The sequence below is a fragment of the Chanos chanos genome, chromosome 4 (assembly GCF_902362185.1).
Source record: "Chanos chanos chromosome 4, fChaCha1.1, whole genome shotgun sequence".
Lineage (NCBI taxonomy): Eukaryota > Metazoa > Chordata > Actinopteri > Gonorynchiformes > Chanidae > Chanos > Chanos chanos.
In genome coordinates, this window is record NC_044498.1 from 3,662,821 (window position 1) to 3,687,417 (window position 24,597).

Below are 24,597 nucleotides of genomic sequence, written 5' to 3' on the forward strand. Positions count from 1 at the left end.
TTTGCCTTCCTGATGTAACACAATGTATAATAATGGATAGCTCCGGTTTATATCATTTACATAATGACTTAAAATGTATATTTTAATGGTTAAACATATTTTTGGCATTATATGAAATGGGAATTGTGTCTAATTGTATGACTTACCATCATTCTATTTTTCTTCTTTTGAAAAGCTCCTTGCAGGAGACTCTGTATGAATTCAGCAGTTGGGGATTAAGTGCCTTGCTCAAGGTGTTGAGGGAATGGAAAGCGCCGCACATTCACTCCTCTCATTGGCATTTTTCCTGCCAGTCCAGGGGATTAAACCGGCAACCTTTCGGGCACAAGCTTGCTTCTCTAACGTTTAGGCCATGGCTTCATCAGAATTATGTGAAATTAAACTATTTTACCAGCAACTCTGACTTGTTTTGTCAAAATCTTTATCACAGCTGATGATTACTGTTAATTAGCAGGTATAGTCAACTTAAGAAACACACTGATCTGCTAACAAATAATTAACATGGACCGATCCATCCTGGTGTTACCATCTTTCATCCCCCTGTCAGCCTCCTGTCAGCATCACCATCCCCTTTGTTTGTGTTCTGTATTTACTTGAAATTGTAATTACCCACTGGGTCAGCACCTGTTGCACACCTGTCTGGCCAAGAAGGGGTCTCCTCTCTCTGTGGTCCTTCTCAAGATTTCTCCCATTTTCTCATTTCCCACTTTGAGTTTTTGGGGAGTTTTTTCTTGCCCGCCATGAGGATTAAGTCGGGGGGTGCCGTCCTGTTTTGATTTTGATTATTGTGGCATGTAAAGACCTTTGAGACTGTAAACAGTGATATTGGGCTCTAAATAAACTTGAAACTTAATTCCAAACCAGACAAGCAATTTTACAATTATAGTTCTGAAAAGACATGAATATGTAGACTTATGAGAGCTTCACTGCTCTCATTTACAGCACAACATTTTTAATTACTTATGTTGATCATTCTAACTAAGATCATTATATAATCGTTGCAAAACTGGTTATGTTTGATAATGTAACCATTACTTAAAGGCCTCATTATTTAATTTCAGTGCAGACTTTGTAGTGTGGCTCTGTTCACAGTGTGTGTGTGCAGTCACGGAAACTTAAAACTTATTTCTCACCCTTCATCTCTTGTAGTTGTACGTCCTTATCCGGGGGACATTTTGTTTTCTTTTTTCATTACCAACATTTCCCTAAGAGAAATTTTAGAACACTTCCTCCATTCCACAGCTTTTAACTTGAACTCTCCACCCCCATCTTATCTAATGCAGTCAGACCAGTTATAAATACTGTTGACAGGATGGCACTAAACCCACAACATGTCGGTCTCAGTGTCCTATTTTATTCTCTTGGGGATCTTGGGGTTCTGGGTTTTCTTTGGTCCGGGAATCCATGGAAACTACTCTGACTCGCAACGTAGTGCATATGCTCCAGGGGACATCATGATCGGGTTCCTAAGTTCAGTACACTCTCAAGTGGATAATACGCAAACAGAGAGACGTCCTGGATTGTTCACTTGCAGTGAGTGAGTACAGTGAGGACCTAGATTCACTATCATTTGGTTATTATACATTCATTGTGCTTCCTAACTTCAGTATCAGTGAAATGGTAGATGTATTACTCATTATTTTTAACTCACAAGGAAATAATCAAACCCTGTAAATTCTCCTTAATCTGTGTTTTCTCCCCTAGTTTTGATCTGCTACCTTTCGTTCGGTCCCTGGCAGCCATTCATACCATTGAAGAGATTAATAATTCTAGCTTTCTTCCTGGGATTCAACTTGGATACATAGTGTGTGATCCGTGCTCTGATGCCACCAAAGCCTTGCATTGTGTGGAACATTTGCTTGCAATCAATGGCTCTTTACCTGTACTGGGTGACTACTCAAACTTCAGTCCACCAGTTAAGGCTATAATTGGTGCAAGGTACTCGGAAGTGTCTGTTCCTGTGGCCAAGCTGCTTAGTGTATACCTGTTTCCTCAGGTAACATTTTGAAGATGTTATTAAAATGTATCCTCTAATTGTGTAAGGCTTACAAATCTAGGAAATATGATGATAAATGACATGAATACTGATAAATTAGTGAATGCTTAAGTGGTCACTTGTTTATTAGTGCATCTGGTCATGATATAAGCTAGATTTAAGAAACACATTAGCGCATAGTACCAAATATGTTAAGTGTATTTTATAAAGTGTGTACTGTCTGCATCATGATCATGAGAGAGAGAATTTAATAAGTGTCAGTGTTTCAAAGTGGAACAGCTTTGGCATTCTATTTAAGTCCAAAAGGCTTTTAATAAAGTCTAAATCTGTACTGGTAAAATGTTTAAAATGTCTCACTATGTCATCAGGTCAGTACCACATCATCTGTGACAATACTGAGTGACAAGTTCCGTTACCCATCCTTCATGCGTGTCATTCCAAATGACACTTACCAGACTAAAGCGCTGGCCAAACTCATGACCCGCTTTGAGTGGGACTGGGTTGGGGTCGTGTCTGGAGATGATGACTATGGCAAGGCTGCACTCCAGGGCTTCCTGTTGGATGCTGAGGAGGAAGAAATCTGCATAGCCTACCAGGAGGTGGTACCACACTATCTAGACCACACTCATGTTGAGCAGCGCATTAAGGATGTGGCTGCCCGTATCCGCTCCTCCAATGCAACAGTGGTGTTGCTGATCCTAAAAGCAGAGCTTGTGGAAATGCTCTTTGACGAAATGATCCGAACTAACACCACTAGAGTTTGGATTGCGAGTGACACTTGGTCCATGAGTCGCCCTTTGACGAAGATGAAGGATATAAACAAAGTGGGGGATATATTTGGTTTTACATTTGTCACTGGGCAAATCCCGAAGTTTGAAGAGTATCTGAGGTATCTGAGACCAACCCCCGGGACTATGAACAAATTTATCGCCAAGTACAAGCAGCTGAGGTTCAACTGCACCTCTGATGTTCAGACAGAGTACAAATCCCCAGTGGCCTGCAATGCGTCTGACCCACAACAAGCTAATGATGACTTCCTGATCAGAGAAGTTGACCTGACAGAGACTTACAGTGAGAGAGTAGCTGTGTGGGCCATAGCTCATGGGATTAAAAACTTGCTGAGGTGTAATAATAATGACTGCCCTGGGGACAAAAATTTCCCACCATGGAAGGTAGGCTGTGACAACTTAGGAAACACTGCCTTTAATCCTTACAAACTTACAGACAAATGAATTTCTGAATGAATATATATAAATGAATATATATGAATATATATATATATATAAATGTGTGTGTGTGTGTGTGTGTGTGTCTATGTATGTATTTATTTGAATTAAACTGTTTTCTGTTTTTTCCAGCTTTTGAAGAAAATTCGAGAGGTTAATTTTCCACTCGATGGTCAGCAGTATTCTTTTGACCCAAATGGTGATTTTGAAGATGGTTATGACCTCATAATGTGGGGAAAGAATGGTGACCGTAGAAAGTTTATTCTGGCAGGAAGATACCGAATAAAAGAGGGAGATGTAAAAATTGATAATGACAAAATCCACTGGGACTCAGGAACCAACAACACAGTAAGTGTGGTCATTTCAGCTGATCCTTTTCATGATCGCTGATATTCCCATGACCATTTTGTCACACATGGATGACTGTTAGCTGCCTACGTTGCAGGAATATGTTGTGTAAACAAAGGATTTTTTTCAAACTGCAAACTTAAATGACCATGGGCCTGAATATATCTGATCTTGCCGAAGGAAGTGACAGTTGATATACCCCACAAAATCCTTTGCTGCTACCTTAGGCGTCAGAGCAGTTATGATAAGGCAAGCTTTTTGTTTAGAAATAGTGTTATAAGATCACTAAGACGTTTTACGTCATTCACACAAGTTTCTTTTTCTTTGTTTTGTTTTTGTTTGTTTTTCGTGCACAATTCAGGTTTGGTTGGTAAGGGTGATTTACTTTATTGGGACCCTGCATTACCTAGACAGACAATGACATTGCCACACACCATCAGTGTCAAAATGTCTATTCGGTTGGTGGTAGTTCTGCATACACGCTGACCTATGTCATCCATGATATGAACATAGTTTATTCTTTGTTAAGTCAGACTTTCCCCAGCGTCACTGGTGGTGTGGACTGTACCCAAAGCTTCATCTCTGTATCAGATGAGGGAGACTTCATGAACAGAATGTCCCTCTATAACATTACTGTGAACACATTCATGACAACTTCCTTTAAAATTCTGAAATCCCAATACCTGCTGTCCAAGAATTTGCTCCTTTCCATTTCAGAGAAAATCATGGTTTCAGTGTGCTGCTTAGCTTCCCTAAGCAGCACACTGGGGGGGCAGAGCTTGATCTCTCAGCATGACTGAATCAGGAGTTTGTCTGTGTAAAATGTGCTCCAGTTCATCATCATATGTGAACGAAATGGCAAAGAGTGGCTTCGAACATTAGTATTTTCAGCCACAAAAAAACCCATCACAGAGCAAGCATAATGTATGCTATTCCCATAAGTTTGAATATATTCAGCGTTTCCTGTGTGCAGTTGATTTCCTAAAGGATAGTGTATTGAGGACTACCTTCACAGCAACTGTAAATAAAACTCTTCCATTGTTCTGCAGGTGCCAAGGTCTAAATGTTCAGATTCATGTGCTGCAGGGACTAAGAAAGTATTCTACGAAATTGCTTGTTGCTACTACTGTGCCGAGTGTCTGGAGGGAACCTTCTCCAACAAAAGTGGTATGTTGAGACATTATAGTGGCTGTTTCCTTGTATCTAATGGTCCTCCAGACAAACATGACCTCATGTCTCTCTTCTTCTCAGATCAAAATGAGTGCCAGAAATGTCCCAATGGTACTTGGTCACTACAGGGCTGGACCAAATGTGAACCAAGGGAGGAGACATTCCTGAAGTGGTCTGATCCCTATTCCATTGTGTCAATGGTCGGGGCAGCGCTAGGCATCCTGCTGACACTGACCACTGTCATCATTTTCACAACACACAAGGGAAACTCCTTTATTGATAGCACTCATATTAAAATGTCATGTTTGATGTCACTAGGACTGATGGTAAGTTTTGGAAGTGTAGTCACTTTTATAGATAGACCAAATGTCCACGTCTGTAGAGCTCAGCAGGTCATGTATGGTCTTGGTTTTACATTCTGTGTCTCAAGCATTCTGGTCAAAGCCTTGCACACATTCCAAGCCCTCACTGCCACTGATCCAAACAGAAGGTCTAGGCTGAACGACCATAAAATGCCCTACCTCACTGTGATCCTCTCCACAACTCCCCAGGCCCTGATTTCTCTGTTCTGGCTGATCTTTGCCTCTCCTAATGTTGCTGTGGAGAAACCTACCTCTGAAATGAACACTTATCTGTTCTGTGATGTAGGATCCTACGCTGCTTTTGGTGTGATGCACAGCTACATCGCTCTTCTGGCTCTTGTGTCTTTCATCGTTTCATTTCGTCTTTTTCTGCTCTTCCAACGTAAGAAGGTCAGACCTGAGTACAGCGAGACAAGTAATATAATCTTCAGCATGCTCATTCACTTGTTTGTGTGGCTTTGTTTCATTCCCATCTACATCACACAACGTGAGCAACAATCTATTGTTCAGGTATCTGCCATTTTGGTTTCAAACTATGGCATAGTTTTTTGCCACTTTATTCCAAAGTGCTACGAGGTCCTGTCAGAAAACAGAAAGAAAGAAGACAATTCAGAAGGAGGCAATAATGAAACCACCACTGAGGAGTCTGTAGCACCACCTGAAACCCCAGATTCAGGATTCTCCCCTGGCAATGAGCCTTCAGTGAATTCAGTGTCCAGTACATCCTCAGTAAACTTTGCTGGTAACGAGCATTTAATGCATTCTGATGACTCAGTGGATTCAATACTCCGAAGTATCCCAGGATTCGTACCTGGCAATGACAATGATGACTCAGTTCTGTCAGTACTAAGTGCATCCTCAGAAATCTTCCCTGGTAATGAGGGTTCAGTGCAGTCAACACACGATGTACACTCAGGAATCTCTCATACTCGTAGGAGTTCATTGCAGTCAATATCAAGTATAAACTCTGGAATCACCTCCTATCCTGGAGATTTTGAAATTCCACAGTCAGACAGAACCAATACCTTTGTCAGGAACAGACTGATGCGTAACACTGTATAAAATGCAACTTTTCTGTTTTTGTCTCCTCAATGGACACTTTTCCTTAGTTGTGGGCATGTTGAACATATTTGCAATGAATTTGTTGCAGCTTAAATTGCTGATGCAACTGCTTCATCTCTACAACTTGTTTTTTAATTGTCACTACAAGTTTGTAATTTTTCTTTTAAAGAAATGTGACATACAGTGCAAAGATGGGAATTACTGAATCTTGTAACTTTTCCAACATTAATAATCCTTCTTCTTTTATTAATTCTCTGAGGTCAGCTTTGTTGAACTGAGAGTAGAGATATATAGACTCTGTATGTACACAGGGAACACAATGGCTTAAACACCAGAGGTGAATGCATCACCAGGACGGCACTGCCCTGCCTCCAGGACATCCACACCAGGCAGTGCAGGTCCAGGGTAAACCAGATCATTAAGGAATTTACCACCCAAACCACAAACTGTTTCAGTGGCTGCCCTTTGGCAAGCGTCTCCGCTCCATCATAGCCAAGACTAAGAGGCTGAGAAAGAGCTTCTTCCCCCAGGACATACGGACCACATTTAAAAACCCACACAACACACCTCCTGCACCTTATTTTTATTATGTAGACATAGTTTCTGTGATATTCCGCTATTTTTTTCCTGTATATAGCTTATATTATTCAATATCATATTGATATTTCATTACTTTTCCCTGTGTGTAGCCATATATTTTTTTTGTTTATTTAGTTCTTACACATTATGTGCCATGGACTGGCAACCCGTCTAGGGTGTTTCCCCACCTTTCGCTCAGTGAGCACTGGGATAAGCTCCAGCCCCCCCCCCCTTCCCCCCAAACCACTCTAATTGGGATAAGCAGCTTGAAAAATGTATGAATGCATGAATGAATTTTTATACTGTTATATAGTTTTACATTTGCTATTTGCACAGTTGTTGGAGTTGTTGCAATCTCATTTCAATGTTTTTTTCACAATTAGTTTAATCACTCTGAATAAGATTTAAGTTAATTATGGCATTATCTTGTTCATCACAAGGACATCTATTAGAGGAAAGAAACCAAGAGAGTTTAAGATGCTTTGATGCACCATGATATTTGGAGAACAGCATAGAAGAATAAGGAGGCCTTCATTTAAAGGGAATTCCCATCCATACAACTCTATAAGGCTCTATATCCATCAGCATCCATGTTAGTATGTTATGGTTGTAGCACAGTTAAATACAATAACACTGCTTTTTTTGAGAAAGGGCATGGAGTGTAAAGCTGAATAAAGTCTTCTTCTTGTCACAATATAAATAGCTACTATTGTCATTTGAAGACAACAATCAGTTGTCAAGAATAAAGCAACCTGTAAGACAGCCCTCGGACCTTACATAGGTCAGAAATCACTTTATGTCCTTGCGTGCGTTTGTTCTTACATTATTAGCATTAACTCAGTACGCATCTGAATCTCATTTGCTTAAAATGCACTCATGGAATACTTCTTTCATCACCTGCACCACTTCCTCATCATAAAATTAGGTGATACCCCTTTGTTGTTAAGTAAATCGTTTATCGATAGCTTGTAATGGTGCTTATGATGTAATATATACTGTGGACTGAGGGAGGAGCCAAATGAAACTATGGTTGCTAGGTGACAGAAGAGCTCCTGCTTACGATAAGAAGAAGGTATGAGCGGCAAAACCCGATTTAGAGGTGGGGAGGTATAGTATGAGGAAAAAAACACTTCAACCCAGACACTTCAACCCAGTTATCCAAGGCTGTGGTAATGTACACACTGGGGCCACTTCACAACATCTGTGGGACATGCAAGAAATATAATAAAACCCGTAATGTACTCTCCTCTGTACTAACACAGAGAAACAGACAGCGATAGAGACAGAGACAGATATAGCATGTGTGTGTGTGTGAGAGAGAGAGAGAGAGAGAGAGAGAAAGACAGTAAATGTAAATCTCCGTGATTGCACACACACTGTGAACAGTGAGCTTGTCTCTGCATTTAACCCATCCAACACACCAGTAGTGAACACACACAACAGACGTGGGCACCATTCCTCTGTACCCGGGGAGCATTAGGATTAAGTGCCTTGCTCAAGGGCACACAGCCATGGATGTTGGGCTTGGGAATCAAACCAGCAACCTTCCAGTCACAAGCCCAGTTCTCTAGCCTTTAGACCACATCCTCCCCCAACAAAGTATGGCATCTGAATGTTTTATTTTCCCTTTGTGTCCTGATGACTGGGCCTGTGACCAAGGCTGCCTTCTAAGATATCGCTGCAGGAATGGGTGGAACTTTTGCCAGGATGACAGTGGATATGTGGATATATGTAACTCTCTCTGTCTCTCTCTGTCTCTCTCTCTGTGTGTGAGAGCACGTCTCTGCATGTATATCTCATATGTCAGGAATCCATCATCCTTGGTGTGGCCATAACTTTCACTTTTGCTTCTGTGTTAGGGTAATTCCATCGCTCGTATTTCTAGACAAACAGAAGGAGCAAGTTACTTAAGAGAAAAGGAATGCTGTACACGTATGTTTCACTAAAATTTCAAATTCTTAGAAACACACTGTATGAAGAGCTGCTGAGTAGATTGTGTAGACTGTAGAGTGCAAATGGTGTAAATATTTAATGGGGCCTTCCATTTCATATGTTTATATTTACACAATCTTACAGATTATAATTTTACTAATATCAGATTGGCAGTTTTTTAAATAGGTTTAAATAGGTTCAAAGCTGTGAATTAGGGAGATTCATTCTTGGAGGCAGAAATTTCAGAAATGAAAAAAATTGCAGGTGGATTTCTTAGCTTTGGTACAGAAAGCTAAAGGACTTAGACCATCTCACCCTGAAACAGTTTACCCAAAGTGCATACCAGCAGCTGATACCAAGTAGCCAAACTCAGAGATTAAAACTGATTGGAAAACAAACAAACAAAGCTCTTGTTTCCAGGCAGTTTCCAGACCAGTAGGAGACAATGTGGGCAGGGGGAATGAATGAACAGCGCTTTCCCCTCCCACAATATGCACGGCTGCAGTGCGCTTCAGCAAGGTACCTATGAGGGTACATTTCAACACCATTTTAATACACATGAGACATGAAGCATAATAAAGAAACATAATAAACAGCATTTAATTACCTATCACATCAAGATTTACAGTTTATATGTAGAAAATAGCAAGAATTGTTAATAAAGCAAGGAACAGGTATTTGGACACAGTTCAACTTTAGCATAACTATACAAATCCACAAAATCTCAGTAAAAAGGCAAATTCAGACTCAGAACATACTGTACATTCCATAAAACAGCGAAACAACACTAAAGCAAGCAAAGGAATTTGTTAAATGTTCAGATAATATGATTCTGCTATATTTCTGTTTGTCCCCAAACATATTTTTTCTGTTTTTGATGTTATGTTGGTACTTCCTGTTGATGCTTCCTGCCTCCATATAGTTGAATGATGCATATACATGCATGTACATGCACATGAAGGTTCTTTATGAAGTGAATCACAAGGAACCTTTCACATACATTTACAGTTGTAGTGTGTAGGGGGCAGTTGACTGGGTTTAGTCTTTGGTAATAGTCCACTTTACTCTCTTTCTTTCATGATGATGTGCAGTGCAACATATACAGTACCTGTTACATTATATATATATACCTTACTGATTATTTATAATGGACAATGCATTTTAGTATGATAATGAATATACACACATTTGTCATTTTACTGTAAAGCAGGGTCCAACATGTATATGTCAACTTTTCTTGTAAGTTGTAATAGCTGGTCTTTACATGTAAATTTTACTGTATATACTTAAGAAGGATTCTTACTCAATCGTGCTGAATTCTGTTGATTATTTATGTTGAATTTTGCATTATAAAATAAACAACTTTCATATATCAACGTGGTGTTACGATGGGTTAAATGGAGTGGCTCCATTTCACTGCTCACTGCTCAGTGTGTATTTGACAAATTAAGTACTTCTTCCTCTTCTTCTTCTTAAATGATCTAGAGAAACAGGAAAAACAGGACATTTGAGAGCAAGTTGTGGCTGGAGGTGGTTTTAGTGAGACCACTGATAAAATCATCGCAAACATCATTTGAATGTTTGTTACCTGTAGTGACCAAGACTGAGATAAGCTTTAAAACGTAACATGTTCATGTAGAATCAAATTTCTTTAGTATATTTTTCTCAGAAATTATATTGGTATAGAACACTATAGTTATAGGTATAGTTCTCATTTACAGCATAGCATTTTTAATTACCTGTACTGATCATTCTAACCAACATCATTCTGTAATCACTGCAAATTTGGTTGTGTTTAATAATACAAACATTACATACATGAATCATTACTACATTTCAGTCCTCTGCATTTCAGCATTTAGACTTTGTAGTTCTTATTCTTAAAATTTCAATTATTATATTTGCAGTTCCTCATTTGAGGGACCTTTTTTGTTTTTTTGCTCTTCATAACCAACATTTCCTCAAGAGAGACTTTCGAACACCTCCTACATTCCAAAGCTTTCAACTTTTTTGTTTTTTTGCTCTTCATAACCAACATTTCCTCAAGAGAGACTTTCAAACACCTCCTACATTCCAAAGCTTTCAACTTGAACTCTCCGCCCCATTAGATCTCTTACAGTTAAACGGATCTTAGAAACAGTCGATACGCTGGCACTCGACACTTTCACGACATGCAAGGTTTAATGTCTGGTTTCACTCTTGGGCCCTTGGGGCTCTTGGCTGTTTTAGTACTTGGAGCCCACGGAGACAAGACTGAATCCCTGTATGGTGCCCATGCAAAAGGGGACATCATGATTGGGATCCTAATTTCAGCACACTCTAAAGTGGATAATCTCCATACACGAAATCATCCTGGATTGTTCAACTGTAGTGAGTGAGTACAGAGAAAACCTACATTCACTTTCATTTGTTCATTATACATTCACTGTACGTAATAACTTTACTATTGCTGAAATAGTAGGTGTATTAGCAATCTTTTTTAAACTGCAAAGAGGCAATCCTTGTAAAGTCTACTTTGTGTACTTTTTCCTTCCCAGTTTTGATCTGATACCTTTCGTTCGGTCCCTGGCAGCCATTCATACCATTGAAGAGATTAATAATTCTAGCTTTCTTCCTGGGATTCGACTTGGGTACATAGTGTGTGATCCATGTGCTGATGCCACCAAAGCCTTGTATTGTGTGGAACATTTGCTTGCAACCAATGGCTCTTTACCTGTACTGTATGACTATTCAAACTTCCATCCACCGATCAAGGTTATAATGGGTGCAAGATATTCAGAACTGTCAGTTGCAGTGGCTAGGCTGTTGAGTGTCTACATGATTCCTCAGGTAATATTTTGGAAGTTTTTTTTTTTTTTTAATGAATCAGCTGAAGACAGAATGTAAACCCATGACATATCATGATTACTGTTATATATCACATGGATAATTTATCAGAAACCTATGCAACATTATCAGTTTTTTGATACATTGCAAGCTAAGGGATCATATCTTCGTGAACCAGTGTTTGGTGTCATAAGTTCTCTATTTGTTTTATGGTGTACTTCTGTTTACACTGAAATGGAATTAGGGCTGGTTTTCGAATCCAAAGTTAAAAAAAAAACAAAAAACATTCGCTACACTGAATTATCATATAGAAGCATTTCTACATCACTGAGATGTCTTCACAAAACAGGTGTCTTTTCAAAATCAATACTTGTAAATCTGAAGGTTGTATGTCTTTTTCTTTATTATTAGCTAAGTTGCACGTCCTCCGCCCCAATACTTAGCGACAAGCTGCGATATCCGTCCTTCATGCGTGTCATTCCTAATGATAACTACCAAACTACGGCGCTGGCCAAACTCATGACCCGCTTTGAGTGGGACTGGGTCGGGGTGGTTTCCGGGGATGACGACTATGGCAAGGCTGCACTCCAGAGCCTTCTTCAGGACACTGAGAAGGAAGATATCTGCATAGCCTTCCAGGAGGTGGTACCACATTACCTTGACCACGGTCATGTTGAGCAGCGTATGAAGGAAGTGGCTGCCCGTGTCCATTCTATGTCAGATGTTCAAGTTGTGGTGCTCATACTCAAGCCAGAGCTTGTGAAAATGCTCTTTGAACAAATGATCCAAACCAACACCACTCGAATCTGGATTGCCAGTGATGCCTGGTCTATGAATCGCCATTTAACCAGGATGAAAGACATCAACAAGGTGGGGAACATATTTGGTTTCACTTTTGTCACAGGGAAAATCCCACAGTTTGAGGAATACCTGAGGAATTTAAGACCAAGCCCAGGGGCTTCGAACCAACTGATCAGTGAATACAAGCAGCTGAGGTTCAACTGCACATCTGAGGTCCAAACAGAGTACAAATCCCCAATGGCCTGCAATGTGTCTGACCCACTACAAGCTAATGATGACTTCCTGATCAATGCTGTTGACCTGACAGAGACTTACAGTGAGAGAGTTGCTGTGTGGGCCATAGCTCACGCCATTAAAAACCTGCTGAAGTGTAATGAGACGGGCTGTTCTGAGGAGACAGACTTTCCACCATGGAAGGTAGGATGTGATCAATTTGGAAATACCGTATTTATTTTTAAGACACTTAACAAAAATAGTAACAGTTACAGCAGAAAAGCTTTTTGAATATGTAATAAAGATAACACTGGTTGAAAGAAAATTTTGGACAACCACTTTGGCTTGACTCACTTTCTTTTTTAAATACCATTAAAAGGCCTAGCAATGCACCAAATTCAAGGATACTTTCAAAGGGTGCACAAGCAAAGACATAGCTAGAAAAATATTAAAATACCTACGTAAATAGTTTGCCTACCGTTTTAAATTATATTTGTCTCTTTTTTCCCAGCTTTTACAGAAAATCCAAGAGGTTAACTTTACACTAAGTGATCAGCTGTATTCTTTTGACCCAAACGGTGATTTTGAAGATGGTTATGACATGATAATGTGGGGAAAGAATGGTGAAGTAAGAGAATTTATCGTGGCAGGAAAGTATCGAATAAAACAGGGAGTCGTGGAGATTGAGAATGACAAAATTCACTGGGACATAAATACCAATAATTCAGTAAGTGTGGTCATTATAACTGATCCCTTCTGTCATCGTTGATATTTGTATAACTTTTAGTCATACAAAGATTGCTGTTAACTCCCTAAATTTCAGGAGAAATTGGAATAAAACTAGGATTTTTCCAGCCTCCAAAACAAACTCAGTGTTGAGACAGCAAGATCACCCATTCATTGGCCATGATCTTGAATATGTTTGGTCTTGCCAAATGAGTTGACAGTTGACATACCTCAAAAAATGGCGGTACAATCCTTTGCTGTCACCTTAGGTGTGGAAGTAGTTGTGAAAAGGCAAGCTATTTGTTCAGAAAGACTTTTATAAGATCAGTAAGACAAGTCTTTTTTTTTTTGGTACAGTTCAGGTATGGTCAGTAAGATGTGATTAACTTGAAGAATTTACTGGGATCCTACATTGTCAGGGCCACATTAACACATTGATGCTGACAATGATAATTTGGGTAGAACTGCTTATTTAGCTGGTGGTACTTCTCTGTACCCACTGGCCTAATACATGCATAATATGAAATTTTTAAAAATCTTTTGTCAAGGTGGAGTTTCTCCATATCATTGGCTCTGGTGTCCGCACCCAAATCTTTATCTATATAGGAAATTCTGCGAACAGAAAGCCCTTTAATAGCATTAGTCTTCACACAGTCATGACAACCTCCTTTAAAATTCTGAAATACTAATGCCTGCTGTCCAAAATTCCTTGCCATTTTAATGAAAATAATGGTTTCCATATGCTGCTTAGCTTCCCTTTTGAGTCCAAGCAGGACTGCATGCTGATCATTGTCAAGTGAGGGTCAGAGATTTTGTTCAATTTGAAATAAGTATGAAAACAACCAAAACTGCCAGATTTAAGTGAGAGAGCTGGAACCGCTCAAGTGGAATATGAGGGGCAGAACCCAAGTGTCAAGACTACACAGTTTCATTCTATAGCATTTGACTCAATGTTTGAGAACATATCTTGATGGAATCAGGGAATGGGACCCTTAGATGTAATGACAGGGACCCAGAGTTTGATCCCTCAAGATGACTGAAACAGATTAAGAAGCAAAAGGACTTTAGTTGGATTTGCTCCAGTTTTTACCATTATCATATGCGAACAACATGGCAAAGATAGTCTTCAAACATTGGTTATTTTATACCTGAAAAATAGTCGTCACAGAACTGTGGGACAGTACTCCATAATGAATGCAGTTTGTATAACTTCAACTCTGCCTGTGTGCAGCTGCTCTTCCTCAAGGACATGTTAAGAAGTAACTTCACCACAATTCTAAATAAAACTCTTCCATTGTTCTGCAGGTGCCGAGATCTAAATGTTCAGAATCATGTGCTGCAGGCACTAAAAAAGTATTCTCTGATATTGCTTGTTGCTACAACTGTACCAAGTGTCTGGCAGGAACCTTCTCCAACACAAGTGGTATGTTAGACATAACAGTGGCTATTTCCATGTATCTAATGGTGATCCAGACAAACATGACCTCATGTCTCTCCTCTTCTCAGATCAAGGTGAGTGCCAGATATGCCCCAGTGGTACTTGGTCACTGGAGGGCCAGACCAAATGTGAGCCAAGGGAGGAGATATTCCTGAGGTGGTCTGATCCCCACTCCATTGTGTTAGTGGTTGGGGCAATACTAGGCATCCTGCTGACACTGACCACTGTCATCATTTTCACAACACACAGGGGAAACTCCTTTATTGATAGCACTCATATTAAAATGTCATGTTTGATGTCACTAGGACTGATGGTAAGTTTTGGAAGTGTAGTCACTTTTATAGATAGACCAATTGTCCACATCTGTAGAGCTCAGCAGCTCATGTATGGTCTTGGTTTTACATTTTGTGTCTCAAGCATTCTGGTCAAAGCCTTGCACACATTCCAAGCCCTCACAGCCACTGATCCAAACAGAAGGTCTAGGCTGAACGACCATAAAATGCCCTACCTCACTGTGATCCTCTCCACAACTCCCCAGGCCCTGGTTTGTCTGTTCTGGCTAATCTTTGCCTCTCCTTATGTTTCTGTGGTCAAACCTGCTTCTGAAATGAATGCTTATCTGTTCTGTGATGTAGGATCCAAAATCGCTTTTGGTGTAATGCACAGCTACATTGCACTTTTGGCTCTTGTGTCTTTCATCGTTTCATTTCGCCTTTTCCTGGGCTTCCGAAGTAGGAATGTCAGACCTGAGTATAACGAGACAAGTAATATAATCTTCAGCATGCTCATTCACTTGTTTGTGTGGCTTTGTTTCATTCCCATCTTCATCACACAACCTGGGCAACAGTCTATTGTTCAGGTATCTGCCATTTTGGTTTCGAACTATGGCATAGTTTTTTGCCACTTTATTCCAAAGTGCTATGAGGTCCTGTCGGAAAACAGAAGGAGAGGACAAAATAATGAAACCACTACTGAGCAGTCTGTAGCACCACCTGGAACCCAAGATTCAGAACCCTCTCCTGGCAATGAGCCTTCAGTGAATTCAGTGTCCCGTACATCCTCAGTAGACTTTGCTGGTAATGAGGGTTTAATGCATTCAGCATACAATATAAACCAAAGCATCCCCATTGCTTATGATGACTCAGTGGATTCAATACTCAGAAATATCCCAGGAACCTTACCTGGCAATGACAATGATGACTCAGTGCTGTCAGTACAAAGTGCATCCTCAGGAATCTTCCCTGGTAATGAGGGTTCAATGCAGTCAACACACGATGTACACTCAGAAATCTCTCATACTCGTAGGAGTTCATTGCAGTCAATATCAAGTATAAACTCTGGAATCACCTCCTGTCCTGGAGATTTCGAAATTCCACCGTCAGACAGAACCAATACCTTTGTCAGGAACAGACTGAAGCATAACACTGTATAAAATGCGACTTTTCTGTTTTTTTCTCCTTGATGACACGTTTCCTTATTTGTGGGTGTAACAAAGGACTTTGAGTAACACCGCCGGTTTCCAGCAGCAACAAATAGCGCAAGCAGTCACTCGCTATTGGTTGTCCTTCTCCATTAGATGCGCCAATCACAGCCGCAAGAGTCGGTTGTCGGCGCTAAATTCAAAAGGAGAAGACTTGTGGGGAGACTGTGATTGCGCGTACACTTTCGGAGAAACTGCTGCTGTGGTATTCTGCATTCATCAAATCTTTGTGTGCGTTCGGATACCAGTAAGTAAACTCTGCATTGGTAAAATATGCGTGCTTTGAGTTTACTTTGTATCCGATCGTTCGGTGATCATGCCCGCCATTATGTGGTTAAGTTTGTAAGATCCTTTGTTCTCGTAATGGCGGCATGTATCGGTTTGTCTGTATGTTTGCTGTGTTTTCAGTCGTTTCAGTACGTAGTATTACCTTTCACCATGTCTTATGTCGGTAAATGTAGCGTATTGTGAGTAATACATGCTTTATAATGCGGATATTATGTCTGTCGGTATTCGCAGTAATGTATGTTCGGTTTACTCGCTATGCAGACGCTAGTTTTGCCATAGGCATGTATATATTCGTTCCGAGTGTAATATTGCGTTCTCTGTCTTGACTTTAGCTGTGTATGTATGTACTTGGTTGTGTATCTAATTTGATGCTGTTATCTGTTACAGAACCACACAAAGCACCACACACAATTGCAAACACACCAATACATACACCCCCAAACTACAGCTCTGTATCCGCAGTGACTGTATACATACCCACACATCCATACATATTCTGTACTTTTCATTTCTATTTAATAAAAACCACTAAAGAAACATCTTGTGTTGCATTCTAACTGGATGCACCATAGCGGCCACACATTTCCTGTGAACCATACAGTCCTTCACACACACATCCCAACAGTGGGCACGTTGAACATGTTTGCAATGAATTTGTTGCAGCTTAAATTGGGGATGCAACTGCTTCATCTCTACGACTTGTTTTTTAATTGTCACTACAAGTTTGTAATTTTTCTTTTAAAGAAATGTGAGACAGTGCAAAGATGGGAATTACTGAATCTTGTAACTTTTCCAACATTAATAATCCTTCCTCTTTTATTAATTCTGAGTTGAGCTTTGTTGAACTGAGTAGAGATATATAGACTCTGTATGTACACAGGGAGCACAATGGCCTAAACACCAGAGGTGAATGCATCACCAGGACAGCATTGCCCTGCCTCCAGGACATCCACACCAGGCAGTGCAGGTCCAGGGTTAACCAGATCATTAAGGAATTTACCACCCAAACCACAAACTGTTTCAGTGGCTGCCCTTTGGCAAGTGTCTCTGCTCCATCATAGCCAAGACTGAGAGGCTGAGAAGGAGCCTCTTCCCCCAAGCCGTACGGACCATAACCACTTATAAACCCACACGACACACCTCCTGCATCTTATTTTTATTATAGACATAGTTTCTGTGATATTCTTTCCTGTATATAGCTTATTTATTGTATATTGATATTTCATTACTTTTCCGTGTAAGTAGCTGTATTTTTTTTTCTTTATTTAGTTTTTACACATTATGTTGTCTATTTTTAACTTATACTAACGACATTTCTCTACCAATAGTTTTGTCTCTGTCTGTGTGTGTGGTATGAACGTAAGTAGGTAAAACATCCTTATTGAACTGCACTCAGAAGAAAATTAAAAGCACTTAAATTGGTTACAGATGTTTAAATGGAGAGGCAAATTTCAGAGTAAATACACAATGTATTTTTTTCACAATTAGTTTAATCACTCTGAATAAGAATTAAGTTAATATGACATTATCTTGTTCATCACAAGGACATCTTTTAGAGGAAAGAAACCAAGAGAGTTTAAGATGCTTTGATGCACCATGATATTTGGAGAACAGCATAGAAGAATAAAGAGGCCTTCACTTAAAGGGAATTCCCATCCATACAACTCTATAAGGCTCTATATCCATCAGCATCCATGTTAGTGTGTTATGGCTGTAGCACAGTTATATACAATACAATAACACTGCTTTTTTTGAGAAAGGGCATGGAGTGTAAAGCTGAATAAAGTATTCTTCTTGTCACAATATAAATAGCTACTATTGTCATTTGAAGACAACAATCAGTTGTCAAGAATAAAGCAACCTGTAAGACAGCCCTCGGACCTTACATAGGTCAGAAGTCACTTTATGTCCTTGTGTGTGTTTGTTCTTACATTATTAGCATTAACCCAGTACGCATCTGAATCTCATTTGCTTAAAATGCACTCATGGAATACTTCTTTCATCACTTACTCACCATAAAATTACGGTAAAGTTTGATCAAAACGAATAGAAGAAGCGACTGAAAAATATCCCCAGCAGGGCACCTGATTACCTTAATGAGCTTAACATCTTACGTATGCACTTTATTCTTTTAACGTGACCATCTGTTCATGCTAAGGGAGTGGGCTGAGAAGTTCCAATCCTCTTTGCTGCTCCCAGCCTCTGCACTCTTCGAAGAATGCTCAGTACAACTGGGAATCTTTGTCTGCATTATGTGTTAGCTACTCTCTCAATTGAAAATAACATGAGAACGTGTACACAAACTGAGCCATCTACTAAGGACTGAAAGAAGACTTCTCATGGTGACTGTCTGAGAGGATTGCAGCATTTTTCTTTGATCACTTTTTTTGGAAGGACGATATCCAGCAGCTCGTAAGAATGATTGGAATGGCCGTTGGGTAACCAAGGCAGCTTTATCTCTTCAGCTGACGTTTTGGAGCTGCGCTACAACAAATTCTCAAACTTCTATCAAATCAACAACAGTTCAACAATATATTAAAGGTATTTTGTTTAAAATGGGTTGCTCTCCATCCAAGGGTCAGCTTTTCGGTATTTCCGGAAACCATAAAGCTCTCGCATTTGAACCACAAGAAAACAGCGATGTGCCAGAAAATCAAAGCCAAACCAAGACAGGTACTGAAGAGACTGCTGATAACCAACAGGAAAATCTGTCTGTTTTAGCTAACGGGGTCTGTGACACCACCACACAGGCTATCATTCAAACAGAAGAACCTGTGGTACCATTGAGCAGTCAAGTTAATCAAGGAGAGACCTCACCAGATGAAAATCTAGTGAGAAAGGCTGACAGAAAGAAGAAAAATGCAGGAGGTAAAAGGACCAAGCAAAAACAAAAGCTGAAAAGACTGTCCTACAGCCAGTCAAAGGTTGATCTCCCTGAGACCATGGTGAAGGCCCACCAGGCAGCATATGCTTATCTGAATCCCAACATCAGTAAATATGAGGCTCTCCTTGGGCTACTGGATCAGGCAGCCCAAACACACCTCTCTTTGCAACCAATGGTGGCTTTGGTAGTTATGCGGTATGAGGAAATCAATCAGGCCCTGGAGGAAATGGCAAATGAAGGTGAACAAATGTTGGAGCAGCATGGGAGCCATATGGCTTGGCCCACTGCTCTAGGTGACACTCCACTTATCCCAGCCAAGCCCAGTTCAGGTGTGAGCTCATCTGAACCACCTCCTGACTTGCTGCAGCAGATGCTCCGACACTCCACAGAGAAAATGAGGTTAGTGGGCGACTCTGTTAGAGGGTTGGGGGACTCATCCTTAGAGGAAGCAGCTGACTATTTTGCATCACTTTCGAAACTGTTGGGAGAGAAACTATCATCAAAGCAGGCTGCAGAGAGGCGTCTGAAACAGATACTGTTCCATGTAGAGGCGGCTGCTCTGAGGAAACCTGGTCTAGAAGATTCAGCTCTTCACAGTGAAGACAGTGGCATTGGTGCAGACAATGAGTGTCACAATGGGTCAGAGCGACTCAGGCACCGTGAGAGTTGTGGGTCTGGTGCCAGTGTAGGTGCCACGTGTGGTGGTCTACCCAAAAGATCCATAAAGGAGGAAACCCCTAATAAGGGCGAGGAGGAAGATGATGATGACGATGATGATGATGATGATGAAGGAGATAATGATGATGATGATGACACAATAGAAGTGGAACCTGAAAAAAACAGGAAAGATGATGCATCAGGCAGAAGAGAGTCAAGTCCCCTTTTTCCAGACCCTTGTCAGCCTCCCCTCCACGCAGATAACAAATCCGACCAGAGCCTCAGGAAATCAAGCACTCCGAATGGTGACTTAGTCAACAGTAAGTGCCAGAGGACTCCTCATAGAGGAAAACAGCCCAAAAGGCCCAAAACCTCTGATAATACCACCAGACAAGGAAAAATTAGGTATAGGCATCTGAGAGGGCTAAAGCGTGCACAGTCTGTAGAGTCTCTTTTCATTAGAATGGGGGAGTCAACCGTGGAATTGGAGAGAAACCGGAGGGACCTGAACCTGAGACCTGAATTGAATGGCAAAGGTGCGGTCAGGGAAAAAAAAGAAGGAGGAATGGTCCAGAGCAGCCTTGTCAGGGCAAGGCTAAGGAGGCATTCATCAGGAGGACATAGTGCAACAAGATACCAGGGTTTCCAGTATGGTAGCAAGGGTCTTTTTAAGGCGACACCCCCATCCAGTTGTCTTCCTTCTCTGAGACCAGAACCACCAGGACGAAATGCTGTCAAAAGGCTCATCAACACCTTCAGCAAAGGGATAGAAGACAAAACTAATCACAAGGATGTTCAAGGGCCTAGGTGGCGTGGTCTTCCTGCTTTAGCCAATGGTAAAACGTCTCTTATCAATGATAGCAACAGCAGTAACAGCAACTGCAACGGTGATCCAAACATTCCTGATAGACCTAATGATCTGGACATGGAAAGCCTTCCACCCCCTCCCCCTGAAGTGTTGATGGATAACTCTTTCGAAAGCACAAGGAGGCCTTCCGGTGATGAAAGAGGGAGAGTAGAATTAATGAGGGGACAATCATCTCAGCGACAGAAGACTGCTCTTTGCCAAAGGCTACGAGCCTCTGTACAGTCAGCATCTGTATTGCCCAATCGACCCAGTGTTAGACAGGGTTCTCTGAGCACCACTGTCTGCCCAGTCAGGCAGGACGCTGTGGTGGAATTCCAGACAGGAGAAGATGTTACTCAGCAAGATGAAGTGGACCCTAAGAGAGATGAAGCAGCCTTACTTTATCAACAGTCTCGGAAGATCATTCACCTGCGCCATTTCCCTGATTCACCAGCCAAGACAGCCCAGGCTCACCAAGGCAACAATGCGTACTCAACAATCAGACCAGAGGCCGAAATGGCGAAAGGAGGTGGCGAACCCCATGATGGTGAACCAGCTGCAGCTGTAACGTGCCCACCAACCACACCACCTGTTTCAAGGGCTCGGTTACCCCCTTCTTCCCCTTCTGTGCACCACACAATCCAAAGCTCAGCTGTTTTCAGAAGCCAGCCCACGCCTTCATGCCCAGTTAGTCACTGGCGAGCACCCTCACCCCCTCCCTCTTCTAGCGTCCAAAGATGGACTAGGGAAAATGGTGAGGAGGAAAATGGCATCATGCCCGTTTCACAGTCATTCACTGAAGCTCGATCTGTGTTCTCTCAAGCTTCCAAGTCAACTACTCAGACATGGATACCATCTTGTACCTCCACGCTACCAAGACCATGGGGGGAGTCCTCTAGAGGGAGACTGACAAGCACCCGTCTCCCCCAGACTTTCAATAAACAAAACCTCTCCCACAGAGACCAGCAACAGCCATCCTCTACCAACATGTCTACACAAGACCAAAAGCCAAACAGTGAGCCCACCACTGGTAGCAGAGAAGGGTAAGAGCACCAGTAAAAATCCTATGAGTTCAATTAAAAAGTGTGAACAATTCCAAGCTTTGTTTAAGTAGTGGTAACAGTGGCAACATTAAACATTTCATGAATCACAGAACTTTAAGCCTGTGAAATAACTCATAAAATTCACTCAAGGTGCAACATGCTATGTGTTAAGACCTCTGTCATGGTTCTGTGACAGAAATCCTGACACATCACACTTTCTTGTGATACATAGAGAACTTTCATACTAAGGCACTAGATTCAGATAATACATTTATAATAATACTAATACGAATAATAATAATAATAATAATAATAATAATAATAATAATAATAATACAAGTTTATTTAGGGCCCAATATCACTATTTATAGTCTCTATTTATAGTCTTTAATTATAGTAATTTACATGTCTATAAGTCAAATCAAAATGATATTATCCTTAAGTTAGAGAAAATAGATAAGTCTTCATAGTAGATCTGTAGATTTCATCTATTTATCCATTTTCTTAAAATCATATGTCAATGGCTGAGATTTTCTAGTTAATGAGAGACCAACCAGGGTGTTGTATGACCAGAAAATGATCAAAGATAAAGCCTTGTTTACAATGCCAACAAGATTCATTTGAGGTCAAACAGACGTAACCATCTGTCAATCCATGTATGCAACCCACTGTTACAGCGCTTAGCATGTCATGGAATCTGGCAATTCAAGTTCCTTCCTCAAGTGATGTTGTTTTTCGAGTTCTAAAGTGAACTTCAGAAAGAGGTACCATTGCCATGTTGCCTGAGGTATCATTTGTATGTTGTGAACAAATGTAATCATCAAAACAAAAATGATTTTAGGGGAAATTCATAAAAGCCATGCTGTGAAGCATTTCACGTGAACAGGTGAAATACTATACAACATGTCTTAAATGAGGCTCTCCTAAAATTCTCCTTTTTCAAAGTGAAATTTAAAAGAACATAAAGGTTCTTTAATAGAACAGAGAGGTGTTTGTACACAATCATGTTTTCTCTCTCTCATTTAGCTTTATATAGTGTAATGGTAAAAAAAAATGGGGACAAAGTGTTTTGTTTAATTTAATGCAAGGATAATTAATGTCTTCTCAGAGTATTTTGAAAAGTCTTTTGTCATCTTCCGACAGGGTTATATCAATAAGGTATGGAATATTTTATAAATGATTTTTGATACCGTTTTTCAAACTTTATGCTTCAAGTCACTTTAAAATAAGTTTTCAACTTACAGAAAATCACCTTCATGGATCATGAAGGAGACAGACCTTGTTTGACAAAAGTTATCATGTAAAATAAAATTTTGCCAAGTGCCCTTACTTCAAATTTCACCAAACAATGCATTTTAATGGTAGAAATATGAAACATACAAAAGAAAAAGAGGGTTGGGGGTATGTAACCCTAAACCATACAGTTCTAAAATAGGCCTTGTCTTAGTCATTTGGATGTTCATCTTCAGAGTAGAAAAAATGCAAATGTGTGTAACTTGCATTTGTTTGTAACGTTTGGTCCTTAATCATGCTTAAACTGCAACAGTGAGAACAACATAAGAAAAATGCTCTTTGCTTTACCTTAAGCATGGGTGGAAACTGTATTTTTTTCCCATATTATGGGAGATATTTGATTTACTAGAATGACAATGGAATGTTATCTAGCAAACCAGCATCACAGCACTGCTTGAATTCATAGAAACAGTAGCTTTCATCATGTGTAAGCACAAACTTAAACTTTGATTTCATCAGTAGAATCCTCACTTCATCATAGCGTGCCAAACCAACCAGGAAGCTCTGAGAAAACAATGTGTTCAGCATTCCTTCAGGTTAAAACCAAAATAGCTGTTACAGTAACCTGACATTCCAGTAATGGAATGAAATGAAAACAACACATCGACAGGATTAATAACGGGGAAAGATGAGGGTAAATATGAAATGGGAGCATGAGAGAGAAAAATACCCAGAAAAGATATGTACTGTACATCAGAAGGCTAAGTAAAATGTTTATAGAAAAAGACCTCGTAACACATTATAACAGCTACATTCATTTAAGATTTAAGAGATATTTATGAGGTGAGGAAGTGGTGTGTATGACTGTGTTGCTTGCTAATGCTAATGCTTGTTAAACAAAACACATACATATATACATATGTATATATATATATTCATCACTTTCAAGCAAGCAACAGAACTTGTGATTTAACCATAAAGTCCAGAGTTCTCCTGGGAGAAACACTCTCACCCAAATCCCATTAGGAGCATTATCCTTCCTGAGGCCAACTGCCCATCTTAATCCCAGATCAGATTATGAGTCCCCTCCCCCAACAGCCTTACCTGGACAAATCTGAGCCATGTTGGGCGAACCACTGCTCAGGTACCTGGCCTGCTGGCCTACTTAATCTGCTCTTGAGATAAAGTCCTCTTATCTCTCCGCTGTTTTACAGGAAAGACAGCGGTCCACCGATGGAGGAGAAAGCAGGAGAAGGGCAATACGAAGACAGCGTTGTGGATTTCTCTGCATCTAAAGATGAGCAATGCAACACAGAGCAAAGAAATTCAGGCATGTTAGAGGGTGAGGGGTAACCCCAAAGGAGATTATGGATTAGTGGGCTTAAGACATTTTCTCTTGTCTTTCTCCTCTGAAAAGAAGAGCAGATTTAATTCCATTAGTGTATATTTGGAAACATTACCACACAAAACTCAAGAGACATTTAAA

General features: G+C 40.4%; 3 protein-coding genes across 3 annotated transcripts; all 3 read left to right on the forward strand.

Moving 5' to 3' along the window:
• Nucleotides 1–1,331: 1,331 nt before the first annotated feature.
• olfcb1 (olfactory receptor C family, b1) lies at nucleotides 1,332–8,607 on the forward strand. Its single transcript, XM_030770802.1, has 7 exons — nucleotides 1,332–1,537; nucleotides 1,705–1,996; nucleotides 2,365–3,168; nucleotides 3,355–3,570; nucleotides 4,620–4,737; nucleotides 4,822–5,831; nucleotides 8,551–8,607. Exons 1-7 carry the CDS (start codon nucleotides 1,332–1,334, stop codon nucleotides 8,605–8,607), a joined length of 2,703 nt encoding a protein of 900 aa, XP_030626662.1.
• Nucleotides 8,608–10,846: 2,239 nt separating this feature from the next.
• Nucleotides 10,847–16,101, forward strand: LOC115809227 (G-protein coupled receptor family C group 6 member A-like). Its single transcript, XM_030770803.1, has 7 exons — nucleotides 10,847–11,049; nucleotides 11,213–11,504; nucleotides 11,913–12,719; nucleotides 13,027–13,242; nucleotides 14,547–14,664; nucleotides 14,748–15,715; nucleotides 15,985–16,101. The coding sequence occupies exons 1-7, from the start codon at nucleotides 10,847–10,849 to the stop codon at nucleotides 16,099–16,101; spliced, it is 2,721 nt and encodes a 906-aa protein (XP_030626663.1).
• A 2,901-nt stretch (nucleotides 16,102–19,002) lies between these two features.
• Nucleotides 19,003–24,464, forward strand: pcare2 (photoreceptor cilium actin regulator 2). Its single transcript, XM_030770804.1, has 3 exons — nucleotides 19,003–19,999; nucleotides 20,249–21,878; nucleotides 24,326–24,464. Exons 1-3 carry the CDS (start codon nucleotides 19,003–19,005, stop codon nucleotides 24,462–24,464), a joined length of 2,766 nt encoding a protein of 921 aa, XP_030626664.1.
• The last annotated feature ends 133 nt before the right edge of the window (nucleotides 24,465–24,597 follow it).

Bases quoted from the DNA above. Each gene is read 5' to 3' on its own strand.
- olfcb1 (XM_030770802.1), top strand. From the start codon at position 1,332: ATGTCGGTCTCAGTGTCCTATTTTATTCTCTTGGGGATCTTGGGGTTC. The intron at 1,997-2,364 runs GTAACATTTTGA...CTATGTCATCAG, and splicing joins GTGTATACCTGTTTCCTCAG to GTCAGTACCACATCATCTGT. The intron at 3,571-4,619 runs GTAAGTGTGGTC...ATTGTTCTGCAG, and splicing joins ACTCAGGAACCAACAACACA to GTGCCAAGGTCTAAATGTTC.
- pcare2 (XM_030770804.1), top strand. From the start codon at position 19,003: ATGGGTTGCTCTCCATCCAAGGGTCAGCTTTTCGGTATTTCCGGAAAC. The intron at 20,000-20,248 runs GTGGGTCTGGTG...CCCTCCACGCAG, and splicing joins ACTCAGGCACCGTGAGAGTT to ATAACAAATCCGACCAGAGC. The intron at 21,879-24,325 runs GTAAGAGCACCA...GCTGTTTTACAG, and splicing joins ACCACTGGTAGCAGAGAAGG to GAAAGACAGCGGTCCACCGA.
- LOC115809227 (XM_030770803.1), top strand. From the start codon at position 10,847: ATGCAAGGTTTAATGTCTGGTTTCACTCTTGGGCCCTTGGGGCTCTTG. The intron at 11,505-11,912 runs GTAATATTTTGG...CTTTATTATTAG, and splicing joins GTGTCTACATGATTCCTCAG to CTAAGTTGCACGTCCTCCGC. The intron at 13,243-14,546 runs GTAAGTGTGGTC...ATTGTTCTGCAG, and splicing joins ACATAAATACCAATAATTCA to GTGCCGAGATCTAAATGTTC.